Consider the following 22,784-nt stretch of genomic DNA (forward strand, 5'->3'; position numbering starts at 1 on the left):
CAACTTTTGCAGGTAATTTTAGGGACCGAGGGGGGGTAGGGCACATTCTAAAACACCCGCCTTGAAGCATCAGAAGAGGTTGTTCCACCTTTAATCTGCACTAGGTGTTAGTTTAGGATACAATCAGACCAGCAATCAAATATCCTGACAATAGTCTATACACTAATTGCTTCAGATTGTACAGACTAGATATAACACTATAGCAGCAACTAAACATATATTGTGAATAACTGCAAACAAAACACAATTCTCCAAGTTGGGTTTTCAAGAGAGTTTATTAGGAAACTGAATTTGGAAAACTTCATTATAATGAAAGCAATCCACTGAATCTAGGAAACCAAACAGACCGAACATTGCCAGCTACACTTGGTAACTCAAGATGAAGAAATTGGAACTAGATCTTTTCTGCAACATTTCATTAGTTGATATTGTGGAACCTTAGTCGAGCGCTCCAGTGTTAACAAGGACCTGGGCAAGAATCTCAAGGTTTACTTCTGTAATAAGAGAAAAAAAACTATGACAAAAAAAAACAAAAAACACCACAAGTATACTGTATTAATAATATACACTCAGGCACCCGGGAGAAGTTGTCGGAATCTAATGAAATTTTCTCTTTGGGATTTTAACGCTGATGTAATTGATTACAATATCTGACCAAAAGGATCATTTATTGTGGAGAACTGACCCCTTGTAGGGAGGTTCTAGTACCCTGTTGTCCCACCTCTAGCTTGGATACAAGATGTTATACAGGTGGGCACGGAGGCTCTAGTACCCTGTTGTACCACCTCTAGCTTGGATACAAGATGTTATACAGATGGGCATGGAGGCTCTAGTACCCTGTTGTCCCACCTCTAGCTTGGATACAAGATGTGATACAGATGGGCATGGAGGCTCTAGTACCCTGTTATCCCACCTCTAGCTTGGATACAAGATGTAATATAGGCGGGCATTGAGGCTCTAGTACCCTGCTGTACCATCTGTACCTTGGATACGAGATGTGATACTGGATGACAGAGGCTCTAGTACCCTGTTGTACTGCCTCTAGCTTGGATACAAGATTGGATATGGGGGACATGGAGACTCTAGTACTCAGCTGTGCCGCCGTTAGTTTTTCTCTTTGGACAATGAAACATTTGGAGCTGCTTGTGCTTGTCGGACAATCAGATGCTCTTCTCTAATGATGGTCTGTCGGTGACGTCCTGAGCCCGGACCCCTTGTGTGGCCTCACACATCCACTGGTCCCAGCATAGTCCGATGGCCAGTCCTATCAGTGATTGACAGCTATCTGTGAAGCACTGTATATACAGGGATGTCAATCACTGATAGTACTGCCTTTTGTGCCATTACTTGGCTAACTATCGGCTAGTGTAGAAGCATCCTGTGCCAAGGACTGCGCCATTTTATAGAACTTTCTCTTTGCATATACCAGTGGTCATGAGAAATGCAGCCAACCACTTTTATACACTCTAGAGATGTGCCTACATATTACACGGCCACGAGGTGGGCGCTATATACACATACCTACTGCCATCTGATTGGCACAACTATATACAAATCTACTGCCATCTGGTTGGTTCCCTGGGTTTCATCTGATGCTGTGCAGTGTGGGTTGTGTTTCTTACACTTACCTTGAAGAGCAGGATAAAAGGGAGAAAGTGTCCGCAGGATATTTGTCACAGTATTTGCATCTTTCCCTTTGAGGAGATGAAGTATGTCCGGACTTAGGGTTTTAGAGGTTTTTCCTTGTGTATGGCTGGATGAAGGCCTCTCAGAACAAGCTTCAGAGAAGCAGTTGCCATCCGAGGACGATGGTCCAGGATTGGCAGGATTTTCCACAGCACCTACTTCAGAAGTTTCTGCTGTACAAGTGCCTTTTAGCGAGTCCTTTTCCTGAATTTTTGAAGTCTTGTCCTTTAAACTATTCTGCGAGATATGAGGCGTATCCGTTACCGTACGGATCTCTCCCCCAAACATCTCGGGAACATAGGATCTTTCTTTGGGATTGTTAACATTTGTGTAAGTGGCTGCAATAGAAGAGGAACGTGAAGACCCTCCAGATGAGCTCTGCTGGTGGGATTCCATGACATTCGTGTAGGAAGAAGACGAGGAACGCACGGTGGGAGGATCGTCACACTCCTTGTGAGGTCTCTTTTTTCCGCTCCGAAATTCTAAAATAAATGATCGTTGTTAGAAACAATAAATTTGGGTTTGCAAACGTTCCTCATTTACTAAACTTTGTACAATAAAAAGGAAATCTGGACACGAGCGGATTTGAATTACCAAATCTGGAGCGGGTGTCCGCCTCCGCATTCCGTAGCAAATACCGCCCATAGTAGGCTATACAAAAGTGATGCACAAGAGCGGAAACCAACTGCATTTTCTGCTCACGGATGGAAAAAAAAAAAAAAAGCAGCATACTCCATTTTCCTGTGAATTCCGCATGGAAATCTGTACTGCGCATGGCCGACGGCGAGCCGTGCGGACCATCCACAGTACAGAAAAGAACAAGAAAATAAAGGCATGCGCGAACAGCGGCCGGGGAGGGGCGGATTCTGCTACGGGCCTCCGCATGTGGAATCCAACCTGCCTGTGTGCAGCCGGCCCGAAACCTATTTCCATTCAAATAGTTTTATGTAACTACTTGAAGTAAGGGAAGGAGTCTGAAAGGCGCAGAGGTTTACATTATATCAGCCCATATGTTAAAGATCACTAGAAGCAGGTGCCTTCCGGGACTTTTAGTATTGATGACCTATCCTCAGAAAAGGTAATCAATAATTGATTTGGCAGGGGTCACCTGCTCAAGATCAGCGTTGGAAGCAGATAAATTCAATGGGAGCGGTACCAAACTGGGCAGCTACGGACAAGTCTGTTAGATAGAATAATGTGGCCAACTGCGCTACTCTGCCCAGACGCATACCGTAAAAAATATTGGGCGGTATGCAATTTTTTTTTTTTTTTTTAACATGGGTAACTAAAGACAACTGTTCTTCCAATGTATACCTGCAATATACTGTACACCGCAAATGCAGTGCTAATACACCCTTACCAGCAAGTATGTTTCCAGAAGTCTCATAAGTGTCATTGTTGCCCAAAACAACCAATCACAGCACAGCTTTAATTTCTCATAGTGCTCTTGAAAAATTAAAGCTGGACTCTGATTGGTTGCTATGGGCAAGAGACTGGTTTTCTTTTGGACAGGTTTCATAAATCGGCTCCTATGCTTCAGACTGGCTCTGATCACTTGACACGAACGAGGGGCTTTTAGCCTTCTAACAATTCTCGAGCAATTGCCCTGAAGAGCAATAAAAGATGCCGGGCAGATTTCACAAGTGCTGCTATGAGACATCCTGGAAACCAAATCAGTGTCAAGTGCTAATTCCAATTCCACCTCAACACAGCACAACACCAAAGCACTACGAAAGAGAAAAAGCAAGGCGGGAGAAGTTGGATTAAGATATCTAACAAGTGGAACTAATCTACCATTTACAGATGATCTACCAATCTAAAAATGAAACTAGTTATAACAATCAAAAGTTTCAGTCTGTCCCAAACTTCCCAGAGTCCTCCCCCTAAGATGGGTCATGTGAGACTGGGGACATAGCTGAAACCGAGTGCTCACTTATTTTATAAACAACCACCCACCACAAACTTCTTGCTGTAAACGTGGGGTAGGCCACAGCTTTACTGAACTTTAACATATGATATTAAAATAACTTTATTTAACCAACACAACCTTTTTCCCATGCCTTCATCTGCTGATCCTTAAAGGGGTTGTCCCGCGCCGAAACGTTTTTGTTTTTGTTTTTCAATAGCCCCCCTGTTCTGCGCGAGACAAACCCGATGCAGGGATAAAAAACAAACAAACCGGGTAGTACTTACCCGAATCCCCACGCTCCGGTGACTTCTTACTTACCTTGTGAAGATGGCCGCCGGGATCTTCACCCTCGGTGGACCGCAGGTCTTCTGTGCGGTCCATTGCCGATTCCAGCCTCCTGATTGGCTGGAATCGGCACACGTGACGGGGCGGAGGTACGAGGAGCCGCTCTCTGGCACGAGCGGCCCCATTCAGAAGACAGGACTGCGCAAGCGCGTCTAATCGGGCGATTAGACGCTGAAGATTAGACGGCACCATGGAGACGGGGACGCCAGCAACGGAGCAGGTAAGTGAATAACTTCTGTATGGCTCATAATTAATGCACAATGTACATTACAAAGTGCATTAATATGGCCATACAGAAGTGTATACCCCCACTTGCTTTCGCGGGACAACCCCTTTAACTGTGACAGTCCCAAGGACGTTCGTAAGTTCAAATATCCGTGGGCTTGCAAACCTTCCTTTTCCGTAGCCAGCATGGGAAGCTCCCGGCCACGCGGTAGGTGCCATACTGTCTATGGCACCTTACGCCCCACCCCACCAACCCTTAACTAACACCAACTCTACCCCGTCCTGCAGACCTGAAAGAAACGTGTCCATTCCAACGTTATTGAGATGGACACCATCTTCCCTCAATGCCCCTCTTTCACTAGCTTCTAACTTCCAATGAGAAACGACGATGCCTCCCATTGCCCTCACGAACTTGGATATCTTGAGGTTTCTTGCCCCTCTCCAACGTATCGCAACCATGTCCGTCCATACCAATATGGCATCCTGAAAACAGTCACGGAATCTTAGCATATCCTGCTTCATTAATACGAGCAAATCGCCCATTTTTATGTTGCCTAGGTCATTCCCCCCGGCATGTACAACCAGAATAACCCTTCGGGGGGTCCACCTGCTGACTTGTAGTACGAATTGTAGCATCCTGGGCCATTGTAGCCCTCGTATTCCGAGCCAATTCACTTCTGTTCCGGCCAAACCCAGATTTCTTCCCAACAGCCGTACAGCTGCCCTTTTTTCTGCCCAATAAACGAATGAGTGGCCGATTATCCATACCGTCCTAGGTTCTAAGGCTGTAATGAAACAACAACAACAAGAGAACTCTACCTGTAACCGCCTGTCATATAACCGAATTGAAAACCGATAACTCAGGCCTTGTGGCCTAAACTGCAATTAAATCCGGTCTAACATAAGATTTGCATACCTGCGACTTCCATCTACCTAAACGTTTTAACTCGGTTTCGTTCATACCATGTGCTTCTGCCATGGTCGTTGCAGCTATTCTGAAAGAATGAGTGCCGAATTCGACCGGGTCCAAACCCGCTTTACGCAACACCGACCACAAAACCATCGTGAATTGAAAACGTGTTAATGGAAGTCCCGACGCATGCGCCAAAAACTGGCCCGTGGGGGCCTGGGTCTCAACATATTGACGTACCAAATCTACTGGGCACCATCTTGACCCCAGTCTGCTGATCGCGAGCCATTCTACTCGTCCGTAAATATCGGTTTTAGATTGTCTGATGCGCACTCGCAAACCGTCGCCTGTGAAAACCTCGTCGTTGGATAGTAAGCCTCCAGGCTTATTTGTGCTGGCTGAAACTAATTCGCCGATGCGCAATGCTGCGAAAAATGCTAACGAAAAAGCGGTTCAGAACAATAACGTTTCCGCGCTATCTGTACATATAAACGCTAACTCTTCTAATAACTTGGTCAATAGCGCAAAAGTAATGGGTCGCCTTTTGTCTACTCTCGCTCTGTCCTTCCTCCATCCGCGAATGATCTGCCGAAAGACAAAATCTTTCGTAATGTCCATCATGCAGTGTAGCTTCAATAAGAACGCTACCCCCGACAGGTGCTTTTTTGCTACCCCCACTGATGCCCGCTTGGAGCGTAGGCACGCTAGCATATCCAGCGTGGCTGACCGTGTTCCGTCACCTCCTACCACCCGATTTCCTAAAAACGTTAACCACGTCGACCAGATTGCATTGTAGCCTTTCCAAGTAGCGACTGCCACTGATGCTTGCACCAGCTTCAGCAACGCTCTTCTGTCAGACTCCATAAGAAAGGAGGGCAGCGTGCTCCTTCGGTATCCGCTTTTGAGTGCCGCTCCCTCAACAACTCCATCTGTAAACGAGAGAGTGCATCAGCCGCGCCATTGCAATGTCCTGGAACATGTCTAGCTCTCAAGTGAATATTCTTTTGCAGACATCCAAGTACTACGTGTCTCAACAGAGCCAATACCTGTGGTGAACCCGAAGACTGTTTATTAATCGTTTGTACCACTGCCACGTTATCCGACCAGAAACCTAACTTACAATCTTGCATTTCGGAACTCCAAAGCAACCACTACTGGAAAAAACTCTAATAACGTAATGTTCTTTGTCCACCGATTTTTATGCCACTCCTTTGGCCATTGCTCTCTGCACCAGTAATTTTTGAAGATGACCCCGAAACCGCCGGAGCCCGCCGCATCCACGAATACACTAAGGTCAGAGCTTGCCAGCTCCTCCTTCGGGCACATTACTTGCCCGTTGAAAGATTGTAAGAAAATTTTCCATATATGTAAATCTGCTTTCATGCCTCTCGTCACGCGCACAAAGTGGTGGGGTTCTCGCACCCCTGCCATTGCAAGGGATAGCCTTCTGGCAAAGGCTCGTCCCATTGGGATAACTTTACAAGCGAAATTTAATAAACCCAATAACACTTGCACCTGATGCAACGTGGCCTTCTTGCAACCCGACACATCATTTAACGACCGGCGCAACTTGTCAACTTTTTCCTCCGGAAGCCTGAAAACCATTGCCACTGAATGTATTTCTATGCCAAGGAACGTCAAGCAGGTGACCGGGCCCAGAGTTTTTTCCTCTGATAGTGGTACCCCCGCGCGATGCATAAGCTTCTGGAACGTGCTCAATAACAAACCGCAGTCGCCAGACGCTTGTGAACCGATGAACAAAAATCCATCCAAATAGTGTATAACCGATAGGATGCCTGTCTCAAATTTGAGCATCCATTCTAAAAAAGAGCTGAATAGCTCGAAGAAATAGCAGGATATGGAGCATCCCATCGGTAAATACATGTCGATGAAAAAACGGTTATCCACCCTGCGTCCGAGCAAATGGAAACAGTCTGGATGAACTGGCAGTAGCCAAAACGCTGACTCAATGTCAGCCTTCGCCAACTGTGCGTATCTGCCCGCCTTACTAATACTGAACCGCCCAGTCAAACGTTGTGTAGGCTACCGTCACTTGCTCCTTTGATATACCATCATTAACTGACAAACCTTGCGGAAAACATAGGTGGTGTATCAGGCGGAATTTGCCGGGTTCTTTCTTGGGTACAAGCCCCAGCGGGGAAACCCGTAAATTCGCAAAAGGTGGCTCCTCAAACAGGCCTGCCATGCGGCCCAGCTCGACTTCCTTGAGTAGTTTTTCCCACACCAGTTTGATGTTATCCGTCGCTGATTTTAAATTAGGGCAAAACATGGATGCAGGCTGGTACGAAAACGGAATGACAAAACCTTCAGAAAAACTGCACTTATGAATTTTTGCTTCCTGTTTCTTGTGGTACATTGCGAACCACAGATCCAGGTAATGACTTCTCACCGGGGTTCGTTGCTCCACTGGCACTACCCACCGCGGCAGATTTTTGTTTTTGGAAGCAGCGAATCGCTGCATGTTGCCCTCCGCAAATCGAGCACTCGTGCCAAAACTTGCAGGTGGCGCAGAATCTACAATGACCTTCATTGTAGAGCCAACAAGATCCATTTGGTCGCTGGGAGACCGCCGGCGGCGCCCCCTGGAAAGGACGGCCTTACCGGGCGCTGCGCTAATATGAGCTGGATCCACACATCTGCGGCCTTAGATGCCCAGCTTATGTGCTCCATTCCTAAAACCCGACGCCTAAAGTCCTCATCATATCTCCACCAGGCTGACCCTCTGTGCAGCTTGTACGCACTAAAAATGGTGTTCAAGTACACCATCATCTCCGGGCCCTTAGCGGGCTGATGTTGACACACGTGAGACAACACCAAGTATGCTTGTAACCAATTGCCAAATGTTTTGGCGATCTTAGCTTTTTTAACAGGTCCGCGTTCCGAAACGCGTTCCTTATCAACCATTACATGGTCCACTGACAACAGGGACCAAATATCCACATAAATACCTTTTTTAATTTTATCCACCAGATCCTCTGACAAACCTACCCCTAAAGGGGCAACACCACAGAAAAGCGAATCGGCATATTTTAAGACTTCCGCCGGATCACTTCCCGCATTCGCTGTTGAACCAATACCACAATTACTCGCAGGCGGGACCGAACCCGCTGGAAAGCAGGACACTGAAAGCCCTTCTTTGGGATCAACTTTGTTCAACAGCGATTTCAAGACTGTGACCAAATCTCCCGTCTCAACCGCCTTAGCGGGATCCATAACATTTTTCCAAGCATCCACAAAAACCGACTCACCAGCTCGACCGACCTCCGGCGATGCCAAGGGTGTGGTCCTCGCTGTGATTCCTTTGCGTCGTCGCATATCTTGTCTGGGCGAAGGCTGCCGTCTGACCTCGCTCGGAGCCTCTTGCGCCCTTCCTGCTTGCGACGTTCCAGGGTAGTCCCGATCTGACCTCTCCGGTGAATAAATGTGCCTCCTGCGGCGTATTATATCCCTATCGTGGCATGACAGTTGCGGAGCCAACCTTATGTGGTGGCTTACCGACTGCTGTGACTCCTCCGGACTGCTGCTCCTGCCGCCTCTAGCTGACACGCGCTCCCTAACGCTGCTGCTGTACCCTGTCCACTCCTGCTCTAGACCTGTAGGCTGCCTGCTACCGCGCTGCTTGAGCCTGGCTCTCTCGCGCTGCCTGCGCCTAGCGCCCTGACCTTGCCGTCTGCTGGCGCGACGTTGACCTGACGTTTGGGACTGCGTGCGCTCGTGCCCGGCTAGGGCGCCGAGGTAACGGGGATTAATAAAGCAACTGCGCTGAGTGCTGGATCCCGCAGGCGGTAGCTGGCGTGGGCGCGCGCTGCCTGCCAGCCTCTGGATACTAGATGCCCCAGTTTCTTCTATTAAGCTTTCCCTGTCTCTTATGCTACCCTCTATGCTGCACCCCATGCTGCTGATGCTGCTGGCTCTGCTGCGCTCTGGGCTAAAAGGCTTCCTTCCCCCCTCTGACGGCCCCCCTCTGCCTGCTCCTGTAACCTCTTCCCCCCTCTGACGGCCCCCGTCTGCCTGCTCCTGTAACCTCTTCCCCCCTCTGCCTGCTCCTGTAACCTCTTCCCCCCTCTGCCTTCCCCCCTCTGCCTGCTCCTGTAACCTCTTCCCCCCTCTGCCGGCCCCCCTCTGCCTGCTCCTGTAACCTCTTCCCCCTGCTCTCCCCCTCTATGCTGCCTGCTGCTCTTTCCTTCTTAGTTCTGCTGGCTCTGCTTTTCTCCTGGACTTCTCTCTTCTGCCTTTTCTTTGCTAACTTTACTTTCGGATTTTTCTTTCTCTCAGTCTTTCTGGCGTCTTGTCCCGCTCCCTCCGTCTCCACATGTGTGCTGCCTCTTCTGACCTGCTTCTTCCTCTGCTTCCTCCCCCCTCCACTTCCTGTCTTGACTCCACCCCCTAAATCTGTTCTCACTATTAACCCTCTAACTCCCATCTCCCTCCCAGTCATTTGCCGTTTCATTATACATTTTACGGCATGCTAAAAAATGACTTCTAAATGTATTTACTGTGTGGGATCGCCAAAAAAATAAATAAAAACACACCTATGGCCTATGGTGAATGTTACTTATTAAACTATGTTGTGGTGTTTGTCTAGAAGTAATACAAATATACATATACCTGCGAGTACAATAACACCATATTGTGTATCAACACAGAAAACAAATACATTCTGCATACTTGGCTGTAGCAGGAACAGCAGGAGCGCCATCTTGCCCTTCTGGATATTACACAGATAACTGCAGCTGCATGCTGGTTGTCGCATCTCAATGACATTTACGTTGGAAAGTCGGATTTTGCCGCATAGCCAAAAAATTCACATGGCAGCCAAAACCTGCCGGACCGGCTGTTCAGTGCGGAATCCAAATTATTATTAACCGCGGGGTTTTGTGGCCAAACTGCTGTTTACCTGAAAAACAGCCTCAATGGCGGCACAATATGGTAGTTTCCCTGCTAAATCCTGCGGCCATCAGCTATCAGCTGATAACCACACAGGACCGCATGTCGGGGAGGATTTTTGGCCACAAATGTGAACTTGGCCTAAGGGTGCCTTCACACTTCTGAGAAAATCGTGCAACTTTTGCGCAATGTGCGAGCGCATACAAGCACAGAATTACAAAACCCAAGATTTTAATTTTTTTTTCACTCATACGATTTTGCATGAAGAAAAATTAAGAAAAAAAAAAAAATCACAGCGTGCCCCATCGTTCTACGTTTTTTAAAATCTCCCATGTTTCCCCTGGAGCTCCTTTTTATCACATCACATAGCACAGACTTGCGATTTGTGCGATGCATTTTTAACATTAAAAAGTACTACTGAGAAAAACGCGCAAAAGGCAGCAATGTTTTATCTAGAAAGAGCAGTGCAGGCGCTCAAAAGTTGCAGAAAAAAAAGGCGAATTTACTGTGGCAAAATAGTGATCACCAGTCTGAAGGAGCCCAGAGGCCGAAATCAAACTGTGTTGTACGACTTCAGCCGATGATGGTTACTGAACATATACAGAAACTACGGCAAGACCCTGTGAGAGCCGGACTGCCAAGAGTCTGCGGATTACTACCATCGGAAGGGGGCTGATGTGGGCCCTTTCATTACTATCGGAAGGGGGCTGATATGGGCCCTTTCATTACTATCGGAAGGGGGCTGATATGGGCCCTTTCATTACTATCGGAAGGGGGCTGATATGGGCCCTTTCATTACTAACGAAAGGGGGCTGATATGGGCCCTTTCATTACTAACGGAAGGGGGCTGATATGGGCCCTTTCATGACTATCGGAAGGGGGCTGATATGGGCCCTTTCATGACTATCGGAAGGGGGCTGATATGGGCCCTTTCATTAGTAACGAAAGGGGGCTGATATGGGCCCTTTCATTACTAACGGAAGGGGGCTGATATGGGCCCTTTCATGACTATCGGAAGGGGGCTGATATGGGCCCTTTCATTACTATCGGAAGGGGGCTAATATGGGCCCTTTCATTACTATTGGAAGGGGGCTGATGTGGGCCCTTTCATTACTATCGGAAGAGGGCTGACATGGGCCCTTTCATTACTATCGGAAGGGGGCTGATATGGGCCCTTTCATTACTATCGGAAGGGGGCTGATATGGGCCCTTTCATTACTAACGAAAGGGGGCTGATATGGGCCCTTTCATTACTAACGGAAGGGGGCTGATATGGGCCCTTTCATGACTATCGGAAGGGGGCTGATATGGGCCCTTTCATGACTATCGGAAGGGGGCTGATATGGGCCCTTTCATTACTATCGGAAGGGGGCTGATATGGGCCCTTTCATTACTAACGGAAGGGGGCTGATATGAGCCCCTTCATGACTATCGGAAGGGCGCTGATATGGGCCCCTTCATGACTATCGGAAGGGCGCTGATATGGGCCCTTTCATGACTATCGGAAGGGCGCTGATATGGGCCCTTTCATGACTATCGGAAGGGGGCTGATATGGGCCCTTTTATTCAGTGCTTGTGGGGCAAGACATAATAGTGATAGGCCTCTGAACAGCGCAGGGCTGAAGTGGGTGGAGCCTGGGGTGGGTGGAGCCTACAGTGGGAGGAGCCTGACATCATAATGCTTATAGGACATAATGACAGTTGGTGACTCAGACGCCATCTTGAAGCTAGATGACAACTGCTGGGGACATTGACAAGAAGTAAACCTAACTGGGTTGGATTTTGGCGGTAACGGCCAGAGAAGCTAGAAGAGGACTAGATATGGCGCCACCGGCAGATGAAGAAACAAGAGGCGCCAGCCAGAGGAAGCGCCACTGCCAGCCACAACGCCAAAGCCTCAGGGACGACCAGCTAGAGGGAGCACCACTGCTGGCTACAACGACTGAGCCTCAGAGACCACCAGCCAGAGGGAGCGCCACTGCCGGCCACAACACCAAAGCCTCAGGGACCACCAGCCAGAGGGAGTGCCATTGCTGGCCACAACACCAAAGCCTCAGGGACCACCAGCCAGAGGGAGTGCTATTGCTGGCCACAACGCCTGAGCCCCAGGGATCACCAGCCAGAGGATCATCTGAAATCGTAAGAGATCAATTCACGTAAAAAGAGTTTACAGAATCCGTCATTTAAGTCGGACTTTCATGTTGTGGATTTTGTCTTGAACTTTGGCGTTTGCCGCTGATTTCACCCTTCTGTTGTAAAACGTGAGATCTGCAGCAAACAGTTATCAGATGACGGATATTACATATCCTGCAGGGATTTCTTCAACACTATGGCGCAGATTTATGAAACTGCCTAGAAGAAACACTGTCTCCGTTGCCCCCGGCAACCAATCACTTTACTAGCACAGAATACAAGATGAAAGCTGCGCTGTGATTGGTTGCCGGGGGCAACGGAGATAGTTTTTCCTTTAGATATACTCATGAATCCCCCGATGTAGATTTATTACAGTATCATCCACCGGGCTTGTATAGTAAATGCTGCACAAAACATTTGGAGTATTGACACCCCGTGTGAAATGTACCCCAATGAGGGGCGGACTGGGGGACCCCGGGGCACATCACTCCCAGCCCGCATACAATATCGCCCCCAGCCACATTGCAGAAGAGCAGCGGGTCGCTGTGAGATAATATTACTGTTATCTGCTGGGTAGATGCAATACATCAGGGCTCCTCAAGAGGTTCCCACTCTGGCTTCACCAGCTAACTAGTATCACACAGGGCCAAATACCACCCTGCGGTGTCCAAATTACCCTAGATACCCCGCATCGCACAACGCCCCCTGCAGCACCAGACCCCACAGTGCAGTGAAAATACCTCCCTAGTAGTGCCACCAATACCAAGAGGCCCCAAATACTCCCAGCAGCACAAAGCCTTTACCTGTGGAACTACAGATCCCAGTAGGACCTATAGAACAGCGAGGGCATGCTGAGAGTTGTAGTTCCACAAACTGATGTGATGCAGTCAGACACAGAATACACAATGACACTGAGCGACTCCCGGGTGACGTACTATACTGTCACCTCGAAATTATTATAATCTGTGTCGCCAGGCTATATTCCACTACACTGTGCCCCAGAACCAAAACGCCGTGCCCCCCAAAATATATTCCACTGCACTGTGCCCCAGAACCAAAACGCCGTGCCCCCCAAAATATATTCCACTACACTGTGCCCCAGAACCAAAACGCCGTAACCCCAAAATATATGCCACTACACTGCGCCCCAGAACCAAAACGCCATACCCCCAAAATATATGCCACTACAGTGCGACCAAGAACCAAAACGCAGTACCCCCAAAATATATGCCACTACACTGCGCCCCAGAACCAAAACGCCGTACCCCCAAAATATATTGCATTGCACACTGCACTTCTGAAATAATGAAGTTATGTAAACTGTCCCAGAAGCTCTTAATATATTCCAGGGGAGCAGTATAGTATATTTTAGGGGCACAGAGTACATTTCTGGGGCTCAGGGTGTATTATAATATATTTGAGAGGCGCGGTATAATATAATGCACACGGTTCCTCTGAAATAAATTCTAACATGCATCGTGCCCCAAAAATAAATGTACACTACGCCTCCAAAATATATTATAATATACACAGCAGAGCTGCCAACTTACCTTTCAATTTTTTCTTGACAACTGTATAAAAAAAGAGTCAGGAATGGTCCAAAATCTTTGAGGACATACACCACACCAGTTTTTAGAGGCCACACCCACAATTTAATGCTGCTTCATGTGAAAAAGCTGTACATCACCCACATAAGTACATTTTTGTCCGGTTTGGAAACGTCGCACATAACAAACCAACTTCTAAAACTGAGACCAAGAGAAGAGCGCAGCTCCTGAGACACTGAATGCAGTAATCAGCCCTGATACACAGGGACCCTCCTCCACTGCAGCTGCAGGACCCCTCACTCTTCTCCCAAGTCTCAGGACCTTGTGTGATGGCCATGTGATGGGGAGGAATCAGGATCTGGCAGCCATGTCTGATGTGCCGGTCTCCAGTGTCTGAGCAGATAATACAATGTTCTTCATGATGTGTACATATGCAGTAGAGCCGTGTGTGTATAGAGCCTGCATGTAGCAGACGTGTCAGATATACATATGACACACTCCGCTCTACTACATGTAGGATATATCCACACTGCATTATACATATATAGTGACGTGTTCATGCATGTAAGGGGCACGGAGACACAGCTGTGTCACTCATGGGTCAAAATATTCCAAAATGTGCCAGAAGTGGCAATAAAGAGCCGCCTGGGAGCGAAGAGAGGCCAGAATACCCACCACTAGTGCCCCTTCTGATCTGCCCGCTGACCCTGCAGGCGGCACAGGGGATTCCACTTCTAAAACGCTCGCCCTCTTTCCAACCCCCTTCCTTTTCTGCCCAGAGACGGCTTATTTGCACTGCATAAAAGAAAAAAAGTCACAAAAATCACAGACAGTTTTTCTCTACCGGGCACTACTGAAGGTCTGTAAATTTATGGAAGGGTGGCAACTCAAAACACCGAGCCCTGAAAATATATTATACCATACTATACCCCTGATCAATACTACACACCGGGCCCCAGAAATGTATTATACCATACTGTACCCCTGATCAATACTACACACCGGGCCCCAGAAATGTATTATACCATACTATACCCCAGATCAATACTACACACTGGGCACCAGAAATGTATTATACCATACTATACCCCTGATCAATACTACACACCGGGCCCCAGAAATGTATTTTACCATACTATACCCCTGATCAATACTACACACCGGGCCCCAGAAATATATTATACCATACTATACCCCAGATCAATACTACACACTGGGCACCAGAAATGTATTATACCATACTATACGCCTGATCAATACTACACACCGGGCCCCAGACATGTATTATACCATACTATACGCCTGATCAATACTACACACTGGGCACCAGAAATGTATTATACCATACTATACCCCTGACCACTAATACACACCGGGCCCCAGAAATGTATTATACCATACTATACCCCTGATCAATACTACACAATGGGCCCCAGAAATGTATTATACCATACTATACCCCTGATCAATACTACACACCGGGCACCAGAAATGTATTATACCATACTATACCCCTGATCAATACTACACAATGGGCACCAGAAATGTATTTTACCATACTATACCCCTGATCAATACTACACACTGGGCACCAGAAATATATTGTACCATACTATACCCCTGATCAATACTACACACCGGGCCCCAGAAATGTATTATACCATACTATACCCCTGACCACTAATACACACCGAGCCCCAGAAATGTATTTTACCATACTATACCCCTGACCACTAATACATACCATCCAAAAGCTGGGCGTAAAGCAGGTAGAACCCAATATACTCAATAGGGTCGGTCCGGCGCTGTTGGCCCCGCCTCTGGACAGAGCCCGGGCCGCTTGACCACAGGGATTTCATTTTCCTGCTCCTAGAACGGAATCCTCAACACAGATGTGAAACCTCCCTTACACAACCATTAGGGGAAAATCAGCCCAAATAAAGCCATTGTATAAAGCAGCTAGGGAGAAACATCCACGCACATCGCTGCTGACAGCACATTTAACATATATATCCTTGACCATAAGGTAGTTTTCCAGGCAGCGCCCACTATCAACGTCGGGATACACCGGGGTCGGAACAGAAGCCGCTGCTCCGACCCCTTTGTAGTGGTCGGTGCTTGTAATTGCAGGCGCAGCTCCCACTAATTTTAATGACAGCTATGCCTGCAAATACTGGCACCAACCATCACGGCTGCAACCATAGTGTATCCTGGCACTGACGGCGGGTGCTGCCTGGAAAACCCCATTAAATAAAGATTCACGACCCCACGGGGCAATTAATCCAATCAAAAACGTTCTAAATGGAGATGTTCTTAATTAGTACACGAAGACAATATAACCCACCTCTACAAGAGTCACACTGCCGAGGAGCACAAAAACCACTACAATCAGTAATTATCATAGTGACCGTCCGGCCTGGTCAGGTGCGGTGCCGCTGGTGAGGGGATACTCGTCAGGTGGAACCACTACAGACTGCTGGGAAGTTAGCCAGTTTGCACCAATGGTATGGATTTTAACCCTTTCCAATCCACTGTCTGATGTCTTCCTACATTCTGATTGAAGCATGAACAGCTCCAATGTCAGAAGACAGCCATCAGGATATGCTTACTGTCTATGGCCAGCCACTCCTGCCGGAGCCTCTCTGGCATGCACACACTGGCTTTAGGCAGCAGATGGCACTGTTGTATAACTGCAGAAAGAGAAAGCCTTTTAGGAAACCCTGAATTCAAAATTGGATTGGAAAGGGTTAATAGGACAGTTTTTTTTGGAAGCAGAAAATCTGCAGAATTTGCTCCCTGTCTTATTTTTTTGGAAACGGCCCTGCAGTTTTTATGACAGAGGTAAAATCATACATTGGTAAGCCCCACCCCTGGCCACACCCCTCTGCTACCTCAATATACCGGGGTTTCGAATTTGAATAAAAATTCATTTTATTTTTCCAATTACAAAGGTTCAGTGAATACATATATGAAACTTTCTGGGTACAGCACCTGCAACAAGGTTAAGAACCACTGATCTAAAGGGTTAATAAATTCCAAAATACCATTTTGAATCCTTTGAGGGGTGCAGTTTTGAAGATTGGGTGCTTGATGCACGTTTCTGAAATATAGGCCCTTAACCCCTTAATGACATGGCCTATTTTGGCGTTGATGACCAAACGATTTTTGGCATTTTTTCATCTCCATTTTTCAAAAGCCATAACCTTTTCTATTTTTCCGTCGCCACGGCCGTATAAGGGCTTGTTTTTTGCGTGGCCAGCTGTAGTTTTTATTGGTACCATTTTTGGGTACATACACTATATGTAAAACGTTTAGTTTTTTTTATGATCGTAGGGAGAGAAAACGCATCAATTCTGCCATAGATTTTTTTTTTTTTTTTTTTTAAAGCGTTAATTATGCAGCATAAATGACACTACATTTTTTTCTGTGGGTCGGTACGGTTACAACGCTACCAAAATTGTTATATTTTTTTGTGGTTTTTCCACAATAAAAACCATTTTTTTGGAAATTATTTTTTTCTAAACTCACTGCATTCAAAGTGCTATAACTTTTATTTTTCCATGGACGGAGCTCTGTGAGGGCTTATTTTTTGTGAGACGAGCTGTAGTTTTTATTGGTACCATTTTGGGGTACACTTTTTTTTTATATATTCTTTAACATTTTCATTTTGGTTACCATACAAAAAACAATCTGTCAGGTAAATCCTTCTGGATACAAAAATATTTAGGTAACTTTTGGCAAATATTACTGTAATAACTTGTAAAACTCAAACCAGTCAGGGTTCTGATTCTTGTTTGATGTTCTTGATAGTCTTGGTTTTCCTGAGCCGGAGCTGTCGAAACTGTTGGTTTTCTACTAAACTGCGCTGTATATAACTTCTAAGGGTGAACTTACATTTATTAGGGAAGGAGGTGGGGCGGAAAGGTTGGGAGGGGGGGGGGGGGGGGGACAGGTGGGGTACCACTTATGTCTGTGTTAGATCTCAAAGTTGGGTGTACTCATCTGTGTTCTGGAATTCCATCCAGTGATACCAGGTCTTCCTGAAATTGTCTGGCGTACCTCTCAGTGTGGCCGTGAGGTCCTCCATCTCCATAATCCAGTTTACCGAGTTTAACCACATCCTTATATTAGGAGGTTCAGTCTGCCTCCATAGTCTGGGGACGCAGGATCTCGCCGCGTTAATCAGATGGCGGACCACTGACTTCTTGTATGTAGAGATAGGTACGTCGCAGTGATGCAGGAGGAAGAGAGCTGGGGTTTTGTTTAGGGTGTATGTAGTGAACTTGGATGTGATAGTCCACACTTCCGACCAAAAGCTCGTCAGCACTGGGGCAGTCCCAGAGGATATGTAGTAATGTCCCCTGTTCTGATCCGCATCTCCAGCATAATGGGGAGACCGATGGGAACATCTTGTGTAGGTGGGAGGGCACCCTGTACCAGCGCGATAGGATCTTATATCCCGATTCCTGTATCTGACTTGATATGGAGGTTGTGTGCGTCAGTGTAAATATTCTCTCCCTTTCCTCTGGGGTAAATGTTGTGTTAAGGTCTTTTTCCCATTGCTGTATTTATCTTGGGGGCGAGTTCTCCTCTTGTGTGGTAATGATGTTGTACATCCTTGACAGTGTGTGTCTGGAGGGGCCTTCTTCACTACATGCGATCTCGAATTGTGTCTTGGGGCGTGAGTATAGATTTGGGTGGGGGAGGGATCGGAGGAAATGCCTTAACTGGATATTTTGCCAGAATGTAAGCCTGGTTTGGTCCGTCTCTTCTCCCGGGTCCCCACTTGTCCACCACTGTCCCTCTCTGAGGAAGTGGCTCGCCCTGAATTTCCCTCTCGTGAGCCTTTCTTGGTATGTTTTACTCTCATTGCCCGGTGGGAAATCCGGGTTGCCTAGTATCGGGTACATGGGGGAGGGTCTAGGGGATACTCCCGCTTCCTCCGTGATCTTTGTTAGACTTGTCAGTGTGGGGCCGATGGTTGGGTGATTTGTTAGCTCTGTTGTGGCCTGGTTTTTAATCCAAGGGAGTACTACCAGAGGTACCGGTGTTGCCTTCTGTTCTAGTTCAACCCACTGTTTGGTTTCCCTGTGTCTGTGCCAGTCTATTATACGTGCTAGGTGGACCGCCTGATAGTATCTGGGGAAGTTCGGTAGACCCATCCCCCTCTCCTTTGTTCTCGTCAGGGTGTTACGGGATACTCGGGTTGGTTTAGATGCCCAGATAAATTTAGACATGAGGGAGGATAGTTGCTGGAAGAATTGCCTGGGTATGTGTATCGGTAAGGCCTGGAATAGGTATAGCACTCTCGGCAAGATGTTCATCTTGAATATGGCCCCCCTCCCAAACCACGAGAAGAGTCCCTTTGTCCATGAATTTAGGTCTAGGCGGACCTTGTTTATTAGACTAGGGTGGTTTGCGGGGAACAGCTCTGTCACTTTGGGCGTAAGGTAAATCCCTAGGTAAAGGATTTTGTCCTTCCTCCAGGGGAACGAGAATGAGTCTTTGAGCTCTTCTGGGAGGGTCTGTGGGAGTGATATATTCATCACCGCGGACTTCTGGTAATTAATCTTAAAATTTGACAGTTTTGTCTGTCAATTTCTGCTACTAGGTTGGGTAAGGATATTCGTGGTTTAGTGACAAAGAATAGTAGATCATCCGCGTAGGCTGCAATTTTATAGTCTGTGTCTTTAAGGACTAGTCCCCCTATGTCTTGGTTGGACCGGACGTGATTTAGGAGGGGTTTTAGGCAAATGATGAAGATCAATGGCGATAGTGGACAGCCCTGTCTTGTCCTGTTTGTGATGGGGAAGGGGGTCGAGAGCTGACCATTTACTTTAATCTCTGCTGTTGGGTTTGAGTATAAGCTCGCTAGCCATTGTGTCATGTGGGGTCCCGTTCCGATTTGTGAAAGGGTGGCAAATAAGAAATCCCAGTCCACCCTATCGAATGCTTTTTCTGCATCCGTTGACAGTAAGCACATTGGGATAGATAATTTTTCTGCGTAGTGGAACAAATTTACGGCTTTTATGGTGTTATCCCTGGCTTCTCTCTGTGTAACAAAGCCCACTTGGTCTTTGTGTATCAGTTGCTGTAAGTATGGGGGTATTCGGTTTGCAAATATTTTGGAGAACATTTTTAGATCTACATTTAAGAGGGATATGGACCTATAGCTCTGACATTGTGCCGGGTCTTTCCCCTCCTTTGGGATCACGGTTATGTGGGCCCTCAAGGAGTCTCTGGGCATATCATGTCCAAGTGTCAGCGAGTTATATGCCCTTAAGAAGTGGGGAGATAGGATTCCCATGAATTTTTTGTAATACGGTAGGGTTAGACCGTCTGGACCTGGTGCTTTTCCGGAGGGGGCTTCTGATAAGACTTTGGATAATTCGTTCTGCGTTATTGGGGTGTCCATTGCTTCTATGGCTTCTTGTGTGAATTTACCTAATTTTGCTTGCTGGATGTACTCCCGTATACATTTTTTGCGAAGTTCTCTGTCCTGTTCTGCTTGGGGGGTGGGGAGGTTGTATAGCGTTTGGTAAAATTCCTTGAATGCTTCCGAGATCTGTTTAGGTATGTGCAAAGTCTTCCCTTTGGAGTTTGTGATTTGTGGGACGTATGTTCTCTCTCTGGCGTTGTGTAATGCCTGTGCTAGCGTCCGGCTAGGTTTATTGCCAAATTCAAAGAAGTGTCTTCTACATTTTACAAGGTTCATCTTCGCCTGGTCTAGACTTATTTTGCGTATTTTATCCCTCAGTTGTGCTAGTTCCGTGGCCTGTGTCTGGTCTAATGAGGCTTTATGAGCCACTTCTAGATTTTGTATGCGTTTTAGAAGCTCTTGGAGCTGCACTCCTCTCTGTTTTTTGATATGGGCCCCTAAGCTAATAAGGGCTCCCCGTATTACGCACTTGTGTGCTTCCCACACCGTCAGAGGGTTTACTTCTGGGGTGTTGTTCTGTTCAAAGTAATTTTGTAGGGTTAGGCTTAATTTCTCTATCGCAGTCGGGTCTTTGAGCAACGATTCGTTTAATCTCCAGGTCCACTCTCTTTTATGCATCGTGGGGAGTGATAATGTGAGAGTGATTAGGGCATGGTCTGACAGTGTGATGCTGTCTATTTCCGCCGATATGAGCTGTGCCATGGAGGAGTGGTGTATTAGAAAAAAATCAATTCTGGAGTATCCGTTATGTGGCGAGGAGTAGAAGGTATAATCTTTAGTGGTCGGGTGCAGAATCCTCCAGGCGTCTATCAGCTGGTGTTTATATAAGATCTTTTTGAACCTGCGGTGTGTGGATGTCGGGAGAGAGCTGTTTCCTTTTGACGTGTCTACCTGTGGGTCTAGTGGCATGTTGAAATCCCCCCTAGTATCAGGGTGCCCTCCTTGAATTCGCTCAGGTCCTCCAGGGCCCTTTCCAAAAAGGTCGCCTGGTTGGAGTTGGGGAGATACAAAGACGCCAGTGTGACTTGTGTGTTTGCGAGCTTACCTTTGATGTATAGATATCTTCCTCCCGGATCTCCCCATGCTCCCACGGGATGGTGTTGGAGATTAGGACTGACACTCCCCTCGTTTTGGCCTCTGCGTTTGTGCTATGATACGCTTTCGGGAATCTCGCGTTCCCAAACCTCGGGACGGCGTCTGTGCGGAAGCGAGTTTCTTGTATAAAGGCTACCTTTGCCCTTTTCTTCCAGAGGAGATGGAGGATGGAGGACCTCTTTTCAGGGATGTTGAGCCCCTGCGCATTAATAGAAATGATCGAGAGGTTAGTGTGATCTGTAGACATGGTCACTTACGTGGAAACCTTGAGAATTAGTTACGGATATTAGCAGCTTGTGGTTAGAAACCTGGGTAGGTGGGGGGGGAGGAGCAAAGGGGAAGGATAGAGGGGGTGGGCAGTAGACGAAAGGTTTGACAGACAGGGGGAAACGAAATATTAAAAACACTCTATACTTTATGTTTATCCGAAGACCTGGGCCCCTGCCCAAAGAGAGGCTGAGCCGAGGTCTCCGGAGCCCTATTTAGGGGTACGAAGAAAGGCTCTGGGCGGAGAGAAAGGCCGCTGCTCCACTCTCTGTGATTTGTCCCGGGATGTGGTCTTCACAGACGAGCGCGGACGGAGGTTGAGTAGTTCGTTCTGTTTTGGGTGTTAGCTGCTCTGCCGCAGCTTGTCTGACCATGTCTGTAGGCCACCGACGGTTTAAACAGAATGTCCATTAGTTTGCGGGCGGAGAAGTTCAAGATGATGAGGGCTTCTTCTGTAGGGCTGTTTTGTGTCCTGTGGAGGCTATGAGGGTGGATTTTGCTGAGATTTCTTTCTTTACGCCCGCTCCAAGGTATAGCAGGGTCCTGCGTACCATTACGGGTTAACCATGTTAAAGTTCCTTTTCCTAGGGTTTTCGTATTGAGGGCCGCTTTTGTTCTTTGGTGTAGCTGATAACGACTTTCAGGTTGTGTTTTTCGTTTCCTGGGCGTAGTGAGGACTGCCTCCTTAGTTGGGTGTTGCTGGGGGGTCTATAGGTAGTGTCCAATCTGGGATAGGTACTGGAGGCTCTTCCAGGAAGGCGAACGCCCCTTCCAAGTCAGCTGGTGTTTTGACCGTGTATAGGCGGCCTCTTTTGCGCAGGATCAGGTGGAAGGGATGTCCCCACTTGTAGGTTGCGTCCGCTCTACGCGCTGCCTCTAGTAGGGGATGAATCAGTCTCTGGCTGTTTAAAGTTAATCTGGATGCATCTGGTAATATGGTGATCTCGTTTCCCCTGAATCTAACCGAGCCTTGTTCCCATGCCATGCGTAATCTCTCCTCTTTTTGTCGGTAGAAGTGTACCCTGCAGATGACGTCTCTGGGAAAATTCGAGTTTCGCGCTCTCCCCCCAAGCAGGCGGTGGACTCTGTCGAGCTCTATTGCCCTGTCTTCCGGCCTGTGTAGGAGTTTATTGAAGATTGTCGTGACGCAGTCGTATAGTGCTTCTGGCGGGATGTCTTCCGGGAGGCCTCTCAATTTTAAATTGTTGCGGCGTCCTCTATTTTCTACATCATCCAGATGTAGGGTTAGATCTCTGATCTGTCTTTGCTGCTTTTCCACTGTTTCAGCAAGATGATGAAAGCCCATACTCGGGGCGGCTG

The 22,784-nt window shown here is 47.4% G+C and overlaps 1 protein-coding gene across 2 annotated transcripts; it reads right to left on the reverse strand.

Annotated features, from left to right (window-relative positions):
• Positions 1–256: 256 nt before the first annotated feature.
• Positions 257–9,080, reverse strand: LOC136578997 (another transcription unit protein-like). Of its 2 annotated transcripts, XM_066579239.1 has the most exons (3): positions 8,345–9,080; positions 1,629–2,168; positions 257–494 (listed from the first exon to the last, which is right to left on the reverse strand). In XM_066579239.1, the coding sequence occupies exons 1-3, from the start codon at positions 8,988–8,990 to the stop codon at positions 439–441; spliced, it is 1,242 nt and encodes a 413-aa protein (XP_066435336.1). In that variant the 5' UTR covers positions 8,991–9,080; the 3' UTR covers positions 257–438. The 2 variants fall into 2 exon arrangements, with proteins under 2 accessions (XP_066435336.1, XP_066435335.1); XM_066579238.1 differs by lacking the exon at positions 257–494 and having other exon boundaries at positions 505–2,168.
• Between the last annotated feature and the right edge of the window lie 13,704 nt (positions 9,081–22,784).

Source organism: Eleutherodactylus coqui, chromosome 9, assembly GCF_035609145.1.
Source record: "Eleutherodactylus coqui strain aEleCoq1 chromosome 9, aEleCoq1.hap1, whole genome shotgun sequence".
NCBI lineage: Eukaryota > Metazoa > Chordata > Amphibia > Anura > Eleutherodactylidae > Eleutherodactylus > Eleutherodactylus coqui.